At 43.8% G+C, this 13,618-nt stretch overlaps 1 protein-coding gene across 6 annotated transcripts in view; it reads left to right on the top strand.

The window, feature by feature from the left end:
- The window catches only part of BLTP3A (bridge-like lipid transfer protein family member 3A), a 243,303-nt gene that overhangs the window by 142,739 nt on the left and 86,946 nt on the right, over positions 1-13,618 (top strand). For all 6 annotated transcript variants that reach the window (XR_010793253.1, XM_066608943.1, XM_066608930.1 and 3 more), the window contains exons 10-15: positions 9,303-9,449; positions 9,532-9,602; positions 10,499-10,625; positions 10,742-10,932; positions 11,017-12,038; positions 12,610-12,749. Coding sequence is in view for 5 of the 6 variants with exons in the window: in XM_066608943.1 (XP_066465040.1) it covers positions 9,303-9,449; positions 9,532-9,602; positions 10,499-10,625; positions 10,742-10,932; positions 11,017-12,038; positions 12,610-12,749 (1,698 nt within the window). In the remaining variant the exon portion in view is untranslated. The remainder of the gene's footprint in view (positions 1-9,302; positions 9,450-9,531; positions 9,603-10,498; positions 10,626-10,741; positions 10,933-11,016; positions 12,039-12,609; positions 12,750-13,618) is intronic.

Below are 13,618 nucleotides of genomic sequence, written 5' to 3' on the forward strand. Positions count from 1 at the left end.
ACCCTCCCCATTAAGATGGAGCCTGTTCCTACGGTAAATCCTGTAACTTGCAGCAAAATTAGCCCAGTTCTTCAGGAACTTGAACCCCTCCTTCTTACACCAACTCCGGAGCCACTTGTTAACCTCTGTAAGATTCTAAAGCCTTTCTAGTGTGGCTTGTGGTGATCCTAGGTCCCCGAAATAATTCTTGAGTGCCCTCCGTTGACCTCTTATTTGTTCATTGGTGCCAATGCATCATGACTGCTGAATCCTCACCAGCCCCTCCCAGTAATCTGTCAATCTGATCCGCGATGTGTCGAACTGAGAGTGCCTGCTCAGTGTTCAGCAAACTCCTTTCCATGTTGTCAATGGATCTCAGTGTTGCCAGTTGCTTATTTAGAGCTTCCAAATGTGCGACAAGCACACATCTTGCACAACATTATGCATCCTCGATCGGCTGATCAAGGACCGCATACATTGCACAAGTAGCACACAGGATGGCATTGCTAGGCATGGAGCACATCCTAATGGGGATCTACAATTTACTTGTGGAACTGGTGAAGATTGACTAGATCACACTCCAAATACGCGTGGATGACATCACTGAATGGCTGTGATGGGCTCATTGAGCGCTGGCTGTGATTGGCTGCCTGCACTGTGATTAGCCAATCACAGCACTAGGTTTGCTGAAGGCGGGGTATTCAAAGCATCATCGCCAGAAAGAAGTTGAGCAGGCAGACGGGGAAGACACTTGCCGCAGCAGCGCCTCCGGAGACCATTCGGACACCGCCAACCAGGTAGTATAGCCCCCCCCCCCCCCCCCCTCACCTCCCCAAATAAAGAAAGACACTGTGCCCATTTTTGGGGCAAAATAATATAAGACATTGTCTTATTTTCGGAGGAAAACACAGTACACTTTCCCCCTAAAATAAGACTTACCCTGAAAATAAGTAGTAGCATGATTTTTCAGGATTTTCGGGCGGCTTGAAATATCAGCCCTACCCTGAAAAAAACTTAGTTCATAAAAAAAGTCAATAAGAATGCCTTAGGTGCGTGAAAGGGCCGTGAAAATGCAATTGCTACATTTTTACAGTGCTTTTCATGCAGGTCATCTGAGTCACTTACCCAGTAGACTAGGTCCAGATCCTTCCCGCTACTCTCCAGAGCCCCGATGTGGTTTTCGCAGTCCACGGTTCAGGCAATTAATGCAGCTCTCTAAGAACCAATCACAGCCATCGCTTTGTGGAGATGGGATTTATAACTCCTGTAACCATGAAGTGATCCTTTGTCGGCGGCCGAGGGCTTTGTCTGCTTTTTTTACTGCTCAGAGTACGCAGTTTAAACGCCAAAAACAAAAAAGGACATTAAGGGTTGGAAGTGTCGGGCTCTCACACACAGATGGGGTTGTCCTACTGTTGCCAAAGTAGGACATCCCCTGAAAATAAGCCCTAGCGCATCTTTTGAAGCAGAAATTAATATAAGACTCTGTCTCATTTTGGGAGGTATGTATAAATATAACAGGGGTCAACACAGGGATCTTTCCCATGATATATTTATACCCAGGACTGTGACAGTAACAGTGGGGGCATAGTTTTAGAGGGGCCTGGATGCCTTTCTTGAGCGCCACAATATTACATGTTATATTTACTGATTACTTCAGAAGGGTTGTTGATCCAGGGCTTTTTCAGATTGCTTCACTTAGCTTTAGGAAGAAAAAATGGCTTCTACCTCTGTTTTTTTTGTCTTTCTCTGGATCAACATTGGAGGAGAGAGGGTAATAAACTGAACTAGATAACATACTATGTTACTTTGTTTTTTCATGTACATTTAACGTACATGAGCGTCTTAATATGAACAGGCCCTAACATATATGAGCTGTCCACTAGATATGCTATAAAAGCATTAGGCTGGAATACTAATTTAATTGCATGTTGGAAGATTTGAAGAAAATGTTCACTTTTACAAACACACAATAGCTGCAGCTGTGGACTTACCTTCAAACGAGGCATACCATTAAAATGTTCATGATGGCATAGGTATGTAAAGGGAATGTGTCACCAAAAAATGACATTTTTTTTTTTTTTTTTAAATCCTGCAGGTTTCACACTGACCACTAGACTCAATAATAGTCTGACATTTCTGTTCTTTAAATTCGTTATGTCATTAACCCCTTAGTGACCGGCCAATTGCCAAGTAAAAACATGTTTCCTCTGGGAATGAAAGCCCTGCAGGCTCTGGATGTGACAGCTCCATGCTGCCAGTTACCGGAGGTAGCTGACAGCATGGAGCTGTCATCCCGGGTCGCGGGACTCCACTCCCGGTCACACGATCACCGGTATCTACCGGAATACTCACACCCCCACCTCTTCCTGTCCTCCACGACATCCGGCGTCTTCCTCGTCCTCCCCGGACCTGCCGCCGTCTGCACATGCGCGCCAGATGCATTATGTCACATGCATGCGCAGAGGGTCGGGAGGCCCGGGAAATTTAAAAACTCCCTGCTCCCGGCTAGTATGAGTAGCCGAGAGCAGGGAGCTGTCACCAGGAGCCACTGTATGCCGTTCCCGGTCATATAATCGCTGCTATCCAATGCATAACAGCAATCATGTAAAAGTTTTCAAAAGTTTAAAGAAGGGTAAAAAAAATAAATCATATCCGTGAGGGGAAATTAAATTGGGTACCCAAGGCTCCCGGATTTATCCGCAGACTTTACCCCGGCTTCTGTGCATGCGTCCGTTGCCAAAATGGCAGACGCAGGCACAAAAGCCACAGATTGCCGGAGTAATTTAAAATCTCCCTGCCCCTGGCTTCTAAATGTAGCCAAGAGCCTGGAGATTTCATGGAGGGGGGGGCACAGTACGTGGTTCCCAGTCACGTGATCGCCGTTATCCAGTGAACAACGGCGATCACGTGAAAGTAAAGAAAGCTAAAGTTTCACCTCCTGTCACGGATCCAAAATGGCGGACGCAAGCAAAGAAGCTGGGGAGGGCAAAAAGAAATTTAAAATCTCCTGGCTACTAAAGGTAGCCGAGAGCATGGAGATGTCACGGTGAGCCATGGTAAGCGTTCCTCGGACACGTAATCGCCATTATCCATTAAGACAGTTAAAGTTTGATGCTCCGTTCAGTTTGGGCCCCATTGTGCATACAGATATGAGATTAGGGCCACAATCGGTATGTTTCTAAACACGAGACAAACAGGGGATCCATTTTGGGGTGTGAGTCTTCATTCACGTATCTGCTGTACAAAAAAAACTTTTTAAAATGACAGTGGAAGGGCAGGATGATTGGCTTTGCTGCATCTAACAAATGTCCCTCTCTTCATGTATTACAGACCCACGTCACGCCACCGTGGCAGAGCTGGTCGCAGATGTCAGCAAGAAAAAAATCTTGGTTACACTGGTGACCGCTTTGATTCCCATATGGAGTCCTGCTATCTAGTTTTAATTAAAAATTATTGTTGATACATCCTTTTTAAATGTACTAATTAGTTTAATGGTTTGTAATGAATTTAAAGAGGGTTGTGCCCTCATTTTAGGAGATAACTTTCTGACTGTTGGGGGGGTCTGACCCCTGGAAATGCCATCGATCCCAAGAACAGGTGTCCCGTAGGTTTACACATAGAATCATAGAATGGTAGAGTTGGAAGGGACCTCCATGGTCATCTGATCTAACCCTGATCACTAAATCATCCCAGACAGATATTTGTCTAGTCTTTGTTTAAACACTTCCATTGAAGAAGAACTCACCACCTCCCGTAGTAACCTGTTCCACTCATTGATCACCCTCAGTGTCAGAAAGTTTTTTTTCTAATATGTAATTTGTGTCTCCTCCTGTTCAGTTTCGTCCCATTGCTTCTAGTCTTTCCTTGAGCAAACGAGAATAGGGCTGATTCCTTTGCACTGTGACAGCCCTTCAGATGTTTGTAGACAGTATTAAGTCTCCTCTCAGCCTTCTTTTCTGCAAGCTAAACATTCCCAGATCCTTTAATGGTCCCTTGTAGGACATGATTTGCAGACCGCTCACCATCTTAGTAACTCTTTTCTGAACTTGCTCCAGTTTGTCTATGTCTTTTTTAAAGTGGGATGCCCAGAAATGGACACAGTATTCCAGATGAAGTCTGACTAAGGAAGAGTAGAGGGGGATAATTACCTTACGTGATCTGGACTCTATGCTTCTCTTAATACATCCCAGATTTGTGTTTGCCTTTTGGCTGCTGCATCACATTGTTGACTCCTGTTCAGTCTATGATCTGTTAGTATAACCAAGTCTTTTTTTGCATATGTTGCTGTCAGGGTAATTCTGTGTACAGCACCAATCAGGCCCACCCCAATGCCCCGTTGCCGGTGGTAAAGAAAAAACACCACACACGGAGGTCTGGTATAGTTCTTCACACGGGGAGTAACTGCGCACTTTATTGCAGGTTACATGCGGTTTTATAACCCTTGCTGTGTCACTAGGAATGCGTGACTGTCTTATTGTCCTATTGGCTCAAATCCACCTCATATCCATATATGTAATGTCCGCAGTTCTGCCTGAGCAGGGTTAATCATTTAGGCAATTAAGTTAATCATTATCCAGGTGAGACCCTTCCAGTTTCCAGTCTTTTTGTTAGGAGTTACATAGTCAGGCATCCTGTCCTTCTTGTTAGCTTCAGATTACATCTCTCTGTTCTTGCAAAACTTTGGTGTAATATCTACTCAATTATCATTAAGGTCCATATTAAGTTTTTTTAGATTACAGTATTGCATAGTTTTAGCACACGTATAAAAAAGGAAAGACATATAGCTATATATATATATATATATATATATATATATATATATATATATATATATATATATATATATATATACACACATATCTCCATATCTTCCATCTACATAAACATATATTTCCCTCTCATTGCTGCTTAGCCCAATTCCTCCCATTTTGTATGTGCTTTTTTACATTTGTTTTGCCCAGATGTACGACTTTGCATTTCACCTTGTTAAATACCATTATGTTAGTCGCCACCCACTGTTCAAGATTTTCTAAATGGGATCTTTATTAGCCTTAGGAATCACTGTTAAATTGAAATTTAAGAATTCTTGGGGCAGGATGTTCCCCTTCATCAGAGTTTGGAACAAATCCTGCAAAGGCTCTGTCAAAATATCTCTGTATTTTTTATAATGTAGAGCTGTAACGCCATTAGGGCCTGGGGCCTCTCCTAGTTTCAAGTTATCAATGGTCTCGACTATTACCTCACGATTAATATCCATGTTCAAATGCTCTCGTTGATCTTGAGAAAGAGTGAGTAGCGGGAGATTTTCCATGAAAGCCTGCCCCAGACTCTATATTACCCTTATGTTCTTTATATAATTGCACGTAATATTTAGCAAATGTATCATAGATTTTGACTGGGTTAGTGGGGGTGGTGTTAAATAAACTTTGAAGACTGAATTCATCCGTTGTCTCGCTCACAATTTTGATGCTAATAGCCTATCTGGTTTATTGGCGTATTTATAGTACCTATACCCAGTCTCTTGAAGCGCCCTCTCCACCTTTTCTGATAAAATGGTATTAAACTGCAGATTAATGTCTATGTGTTTAATTACCTTGGTCGTGGCCCTTGAGGGAAGACGCTAATAAAAGGTTTCTAGTAAAAATTGCGTCTCCAGTACCGAAAAGGCTTCTCCTTTTTTTTGAGAAGACCAACAAATCAGCTGGCCTCAGATATATGCTTTATGGGAAAGCCATATCTAATGAGGCTGTGATTTCTGATTAGAATTATGACCGAAGAACTCTGATAATTTACTGGGTATCTGTACTGAAATATTAGGGTCCTGAACCAGGGCCTCGATCAACCGCCATTTAAATATGGGACTGGGAGTTTCCTCACATTGAATCACTGAGAGGACTACGTCATGATCTGACCACACACATGGGTAATGCCTTGTGGTTGTAAGAAAAAGCAGGAGGAACGTGGTTTAACATATAAGTCTGGCTTGCTGATGAGAAAAAAGTGTATCCCCTATCATTCCCATGAACCTCCCTCCAATTATCGGCTAATGCAAATAGCGACAGCCTGCCTTCCCAATCCCTCCGTTGACGAGCTGAGAATCTATCCTGGTTGTTATTTGACCTATCCAAGGTCGACGAGAAAGGAAAATTTAAATCTCCTGCCCATAATATTTGATAGTGGGAATATGTGAGAAGCTTGTTAGCAAGCAATCTAACGATGGGCCAGGGGTTCTCCAAGGTAGCATAAATATTAATTATTGCATATTGCCCATTTGTGTAATCTACCTAGAAGGATACAAAATCTCCCCTCCTCATCTATCTCTCTCTGCTCAACTGGAAAGGATAATGAGTTATGTAATAGAGTAGGTACTCCTCTGTTTTTAGGGGTAGTGGCCATGAAGTATCTAGAGTAATGCTGGTGGAAGTATCGAGGAACTGAAGTGTGGGAAAAATGGGTCTCCTGAAGACAAATCACATCCAGTTTATGTTTCAGATACGTTAGCAAAGCCATTTTCCTTTTGTTGGGGCAAATTGAACCCAGTTATGGGAAATCAGACAAAGCCTATTTTAACCCTTCCAACCAAGCCACCCTTCTGAAGCTGTCTGTCTACTGAATCTGTTGTGAGGTTGATGAACTAAAATCATAGAAATGTAAAGAATAACACGGAAGCAAATAAGTCATGTCCCTTTCCTAAACCTAGAAGTGGTCCTAGGACCCATGTAGTCAAAATTTGAACTGATCCTCCTAGTCAGAGAACCGGCCATCATTGATATTCAAGGCATCTATCCATCCATAACCGGACTAGCACTGTTATCACATTGGCTGGCACCTTTTAACACTCAAAAACAGTAATATTAACAGTAAAACTGCGAATCCCCCTGAACTAGTCGACGGGATCCGTGCCGCCTCCAGAGCAATCATTGCACAACCTCTATAGTAATACTGAATGATATAAGGAGCCTAGATAGTCCCGCTCAAGTGTCCTGAGAAGAGGGTCTGGCCAAATTTCACAGAGAACGTGGAATGTTGCAGGAACGCCTAGGGCGAGGCCCTGCCGGCCCATCTCCCTGATGTCTTTTCACCTGGATTTGCGCTTTCTCAAGAGCACCATAAGCATCCTCTAGTGATTTGACAGTATATGCCCTTCCATGATGTTGAAAGTGGAGGGCAAAGGGAAATGTCCATTTATACCAAACATTGGATAAACCTAAAGCCTGTGTAATCGGCAAGAAAGCTCTCCGCTTAGCCATGGTCAACGGAGCTACATCAGTGAACAGCTGATCTGAGGCAGTCCTGGCAATGCAGAGAGATTCCTGGATGCTGCCACCAGTTGGTCTTGAACCTCACAATAATGCAATTTTTGGGACTACATCCCTCGGGAGGGTGGGCCTATGTTCTGTGAATCCGATCTATCTGCAGGGATTCTTGATCTATTTGTGGCAATAGAGCTGGAAATTTTTTTCCCCGCTGTCTCTTTAAGGGCCGTAATTGACTTTGGTAAACCCCTAATACGTATATTAGAGCGACGAGTCCTGTTCTCCAAATCCTTATATTTGGACTCTTAAGAGTTCTATTTTTGCTTCCAGGTCTTCCACATGACCGCGGTCTACCTCCATAGTGTCGGCAATCTCGTCAGCTCTTTCTAACTCATCCGTCCTCTGTCTCAAATGTCTGATCTGCTCCGTAAACTCCTTTACAGCAACTAAGAGGTCAGACTTAAAGACTGCTTTCATCTGGTCTAACAGAGTGGACTAGTCATTGATAGCATAATTGATTTCTCTTTAGGGGCTTAAAGTGATGGCCTCAGATTCTGGTAAGCCCTGGGAGAGCGCCGCGAAGGAAGGGTCTGACTGAGAGTTTTTGATTTTGTTTTTAGCCATGGTTGTATTCACTTCAGAAAAATATGCCAAAGGGTGCTAGAGTGTGTTGAGTTGGTTTTAATCGCATATCAGAGTGCTCGTGTCCAGATAGAGTGGAAGTTAGGGATACATTTACCATTCTATCCTATTCCACTCAAACGCCTTCATAATGGTCATTATATTAACAGTGGAGCCAAATGCTTGCCATACCTAGAGTGGACAGGAGGTGGCAGCAGAGCTCCATAGAGAACAAAAAGGCTTTGGGAAGTTTTATATAGTGACAATTTACTTACAGTCCAGCAGACTCTTTAGAAGGACCCAGTCTCCTGCTATCCCATAGCAGCCTATGTCCACTTATTGTATTGGCCCCCTTTTGGCTGTCAGCCAGAAGCAGGGGAGGTTGCTATGGTGCCTCCCAGAGACTGTGAGCCTAAGCTGTGAGCCTCATGGCCCAAACAAGATTTCTCTTCCTCCCACGTCCTTCTAGCTCCACGGGGACAACCGCCTGCTGCCTCTTCGTAGCCCCCAGTGGTGGGGGGAAGCGGTGCCTCTGAGCTTGGCACCAGAGCAGCTTCAGACAGTCCTCCCACTCTCTGCTTCCTCTAAACTGCCGGTGCCCCCCAGCGCTCCTGGGACCCTTTCACCTCCTCTCTACCGCTAGCTTCACATCAGCAACTCCTCTCCTGCCAGCTGTGCCTCCTCCTCTTCCCCCCTCTCCATTGAGGGTTCAGCACTGGCAGCTGCAAGAGCTGTCCGCTGCCGGGCCTCCTCCTGCACTTCCAGTCGGCCGCGGCCAAACTCCAGCCCATGGATGCACTTCCCAGGTAGGCCGCACTCCTTCACCTCTGCCTAGAGGCCTGTAGAGGGTTTCAAAGTGTGCCTCTTAGTTCCGCGGTGCTGGCGGTGGGGCTTTCTGCTCCTGGGTAGCCCTTTAGATCGTAGGATGCTGTCCCAAAGCTCCCCATGCTCAGGAGCTCCTGAAGTGCCGTCCTTTCTCGACGCCACGCCCCCCATGCTGAGCTATTTAATTGGGGATTTCTTGCCAATTCTGCATCAGGGGCTTCTAACAGAGCCTTTGACACAGATGTGATTGGTTTCCTACAGAGAAAGACAGGATTATTTGTGCCTCAATGATTTACTATGCAGAATATAGCAAAGCAACGCCCACATTATGGTGGGATTTAAGCACAGTGCAGAGGGTCACCATGCAGTCATATGGTCTGCAGGCTCAATACACTGATAGTTCATATTCTAACAAAAATGATAATGCAAAAAACGCAATACTAATATGAGAAGAGGGTATAACATGGAGGAAAAAAAATAAACATACTGTCACTTTAAAGGTTTGTGATGTGGTTTGATATTTGTTTTTTATTCTTCTAATCCTCTTTGCTTTATAGTTAAATATATGTTATATAAATTAGCTGAAATATCTACAATGGCATGTACTACATCTCTTAGGGCAGAGCTGTAACCATTGGAATCGTCATTCCCCTGCAATGAGCACTTGTGAACAGTGGAATAAAGATCTTGTTGAAGAAAGACAATCCAAGGAAGATTTTAATATCCAAACGCTAGGAAAAATGCCTTCACCAAAAAATGAGCAGGGTACTATTTTAATGTTTTTTTTCTCGATTCTTGTTTAGATTTTCTCTGCAATTCATTTAGATCACTTTTTATATATAAACAGGCAGTGCAAGAAAATCACCTGTCTACTTTCGATCAGTACTCATTAGAATTGATGATATGGACATTCATCAGGTAGGAAAACAGAAAATGGTAAGAAAAAAGAATGTGTAGTTTTAAAAAAAAAAAAAAAAATAGAGATGAGCGAGCGCGCTCGTTCAAGGCTGCTGCTCAACCGAGTAGCAGTCTTATCGAGTACCTGTGTACTCGCCCGAGCAGCAAGCAGCGGGGGAAGTGGGAGGGAGGGGGGGGGGGGGGGAGATATCTCTCTCTCCTCCCCACTGGCCCCCGCCGCCCTCCCCGCATGTTGCTCTGGCGAGTACACAGTTACTCGATAAGACTGCTACTCGATTGAGCAGCAGCCTTAAACAAGCATGCTAAAACAACGCATTGAAAATGAAAAATCTGATAGAGTAGTGGACTAGCGTGTTACTGTTCTGTTAGGCTGCTTTCACAATGGCTTAAAAATCACATGAGATTTGTGCATTGCATAGTATACAGGAAACAAATTGTGACATGCTTTTTTCTAGCTGCGAGATCTTGCATTGCAGCCCAATTGCTGTCAATGGGGCCGGCGGCAGCAGCCCCAGCCTCACTGAAAGCAATAGGAGAATTCCACAAACCTCTACCGTGGCTGTGGAATCTCCAGCAGAGGATCCTTTCATACCCGCAGTGATGCGAGGATGTTTTCACATGAAAATGCTTCGCATACACGAAGCTTTTACATGGTGGGGAGCCTGATATTCACACCCCATATAGCGCTCGCCAGTCTGAAGGAGCACTTGGGGCGTAGCACTGATTATTGGATAGCCAATCCAGCAAAAAAAGGTTTCTGGTGGTTCTTGCACCAGTGTTCAATCTTGCTTGTCCAGTGCTCCTAAAATTTTTGTATATAACAACCTGGAAGGATTCTTGCATCATCAACTATAGTTATGTTTTTTTTCCTGTGATTGCTGTTACTTTTTTATTAGGTGTCTTCATCTGGACAGACCTCTCAAAGACCACCTCTTCTTTCATGCCATCGTATTCCAAGTGCTGCTTCTGCTATCCATCTCCAATACACAGAGTATTACTGTCTTCCCGGAGAGTGTCTTCCAGGTAACTCAGTAATGGCTAATGCAATGCAAGTGTATGTCAGTAGTGGTTGTTTATTGCCTATAGGTCTCTGTGGAGCTTTACGCTTTCTCTGATGAGTATTTTTTTTCTGTCTGCAGTGCCTACTCCTGCTCTATACATACAGCTCAATGGTTTGCTTCTATATCTTGCTGCCCAATCCATTCTTTGGTTAAATATCTTTATGCTAGATTTATCTCATCACCTACAACAGTTAACAGATTTGAGTTCAATAGTAAATGAAGGCACAACAGAGAACAGAAATGTGCGTGTAGATGGATTCAACCTGAAGGTGTGTCTTTATTTTGTTTTTTGGTCAACTATTTTTTTTCTACAATTTTTTTTTTTACCCTTTTCTGTTTTTCCTCCCTTACAGCTTAGTTTTCCTGTGGCAGCTTCTACCTACAGTCCTCCCGATCGACCGTCTTCTGTTTGTGCCAATCTATCTTCAGTTACCCTGACTAACACACGGCAAGCTCCAGGCTCAAACCTTAATCTTCTTCAAAGCATCTTTCGGTCCTTTGCCGCACATGAAGATTTTCATTGTCCTCCAGGCCCCTTACACCCAGTGTTTCTTTCCCATTTATATCCTTCTTCTGACTCTCCCCCAACATCTTTATGGACTTTACACAGCCCAGACTTGTCTTTTCATTTTGAGGGAGTGATTTCTAAACATGAGACACTATTACATCATATGCCGTTTACAGCGTTGGCCTGCCTTTTACTTCCTGAACTGGAGCTGCACGTCATGATCAATGTGGATGATATAATATGGTTGCAATTGAATCACTACCACTACCTCACCATGTTACGACTCCAAGAGCAGCTGCAGGCTTTACTGGAAGGCTTAAAGCATGCATCAAATTCAGAGTCAAATTTTTTAATACAGATGTCCCCTTCTTACCATGTGAAGGTATGTGTTGGCATGCGGGTCCCAGTTGTCGCTATTTCTCTTCTGCTTCCTGCCTCAATCTCCCCCGTGAGACAAGAAGACTCTGAAAGAAGCAGTCTTGTAGGATCTGAACTGGTGGACGTAGACATGGTTTGTGAAAAAGAGGCAAACAAGAGACATGTGACAAATAGATGTGAAAATACACATACAGTTCTTAGTCCTGAGACAGTAGAAAAGCCTCAGGAGATATTGAATATGCAGAAAGAAAAAGCTTCACAGCCCCCTCAAGAGGATCATATACAACAAACAGAGGACTTGACAAAAGATCATCAGACGGCAAAGATTCTATCTACTGATTCAGTGCAGACAAAGGAGCTTTCTGTAGACCATTTATTGGGGAAAGAATTTGCACGTGATGCGCTGCTTAGCACACTTGGTCTGACCCGTGAGACTTTTAACCTTGGGAAGGAACGAATGCAGCGCTTTCTGAGTGATGAAAAACAAAAGTGTGTAATATTTTACCTAAACATTTTTCACTGGTGTTCACATTAAGGCCGCCTGCAGACGAGCGGGTCGGATCCGGCAGCGAGAAATCTCGCCGCGCGATCCGACCCCAGAGCCTGCAGGGACGAGCGCGTACTCACCCGCGCCTGGCGGCCCCGGCTCTTTGATGTGCCGGCTGCCGCGCAGCCGGCGCATGCGCAGACCGGAGCCGGCGGCCAGGTGAGTGCGTGCTCCGCACAAAATTAGAACATGCCGCGGTTTGTTTGCCGCGCGAGATTTCGCGCGGCCAAACCGCGGCCGTCTGCATAGGAGTGCGTATTGTAATGCACTCCTATGCAGACTTTCAGCGGCGGAAATCCCGCGGGAAATCCCGCGGCGGGATTTCCGCTCGTCTGCAGGCGGCCTTATGGTATTTTTCTCAATGGTGTGTTTTTACTTTCCCTATCATCTTGATTTTGTTTCACTAACAATTGTTTCCATTTCCTTCCTGTCTAAAACCTTCATTTCATTTTTTATCATCTATAATGTTTAGTATCTAATTTTCACTATATATTTCATATGTCTTTTTTTCAGAGATGTTGATATTCTTCACAATCGGATAAGTTCACCCCTGTCTTGTACTCAGGCTTTGGATGTTGTCTCTATAGATGGTCTGGATGTGTTGTCTCTGGACAGTGAAACTACTGAGAATTTCATATTGAATTTGGATGCAGGCAAGTTAATAGCGGAAGAATTTTTCTTTTGCCCTTTTTTTCCTTAATTCATGCTGAAATATGAAATTAGTGTGTCAACACATATGGCAAAACTTGTCTCTGTATTCACTTTTGCTACTGGGAAACTTGAGAATTAGATCGCAACCACACGGGCTACAAAATCTCGCTACAAAACGCATGTATGTGAAGCTCGTGGTTTCCAATGGGTTCATTCACATGAGAGATGTTTTGTAGCCTGAAAGAACCCTTTGGAAACCATGGGCTTCACATACATGCATTTTGTATAAATGAGTTTGTAGCCCGTGTGAAAGAGGCCTTAGAAGTCCATGTTAGTGGCAAATAAAAATAATGAAAATAGGAAATGCAACTTAACATTTGAATGTAAGAATCATGAGAGACCTATACTAGATCAATACATCATTTAAAGTAAAACCTAGAATTCACCTGGATCAAGTGAATTAATAACAGGGCCCGTTCCTCTAAAGCCAAAGTATTCAACCTGTGGCCTGAAATGTTACCATCTAGGATATATTACCATCATTATGTTGCAACTATTAGGGGTACTGTATGGCTGGCACTGAGAGGAAACTGAGGCTAGATGAGTTTTGCTTTACGAAATGTTAACCCTTAGTGATCGTCCATACACCTTTTTACAGCGATCACTAATCTTATTCTGATGCAGCGGCTCTTTGTGGTGCTGCATCAGAATACTGGCATGGGTCTCCAGCTGTCTCATTGCATCCTGGCACCTATTCTAAAAGCAGGGACTGGAGAGACCACTAATCCATACTGTTTAACTCTTTACATGTTGTGTTCCATGTGACAGTGGCATGTAAAAGGCTGACAGAAAGAAGGAGCTTCATCTGTCA

This window comes from Eleutherodactylus coqui, chromosome 1, assembly GCF_035609145.1.
Source record: "Eleutherodactylus coqui strain aEleCoq1 chromosome 1, aEleCoq1.hap1, whole genome shotgun sequence".
Taxonomy (NCBI): Eukaryota; Metazoa; Chordata; class Amphibia; order Anura; family Eleutherodactylidae; genus Eleutherodactylus; species Eleutherodactylus coqui.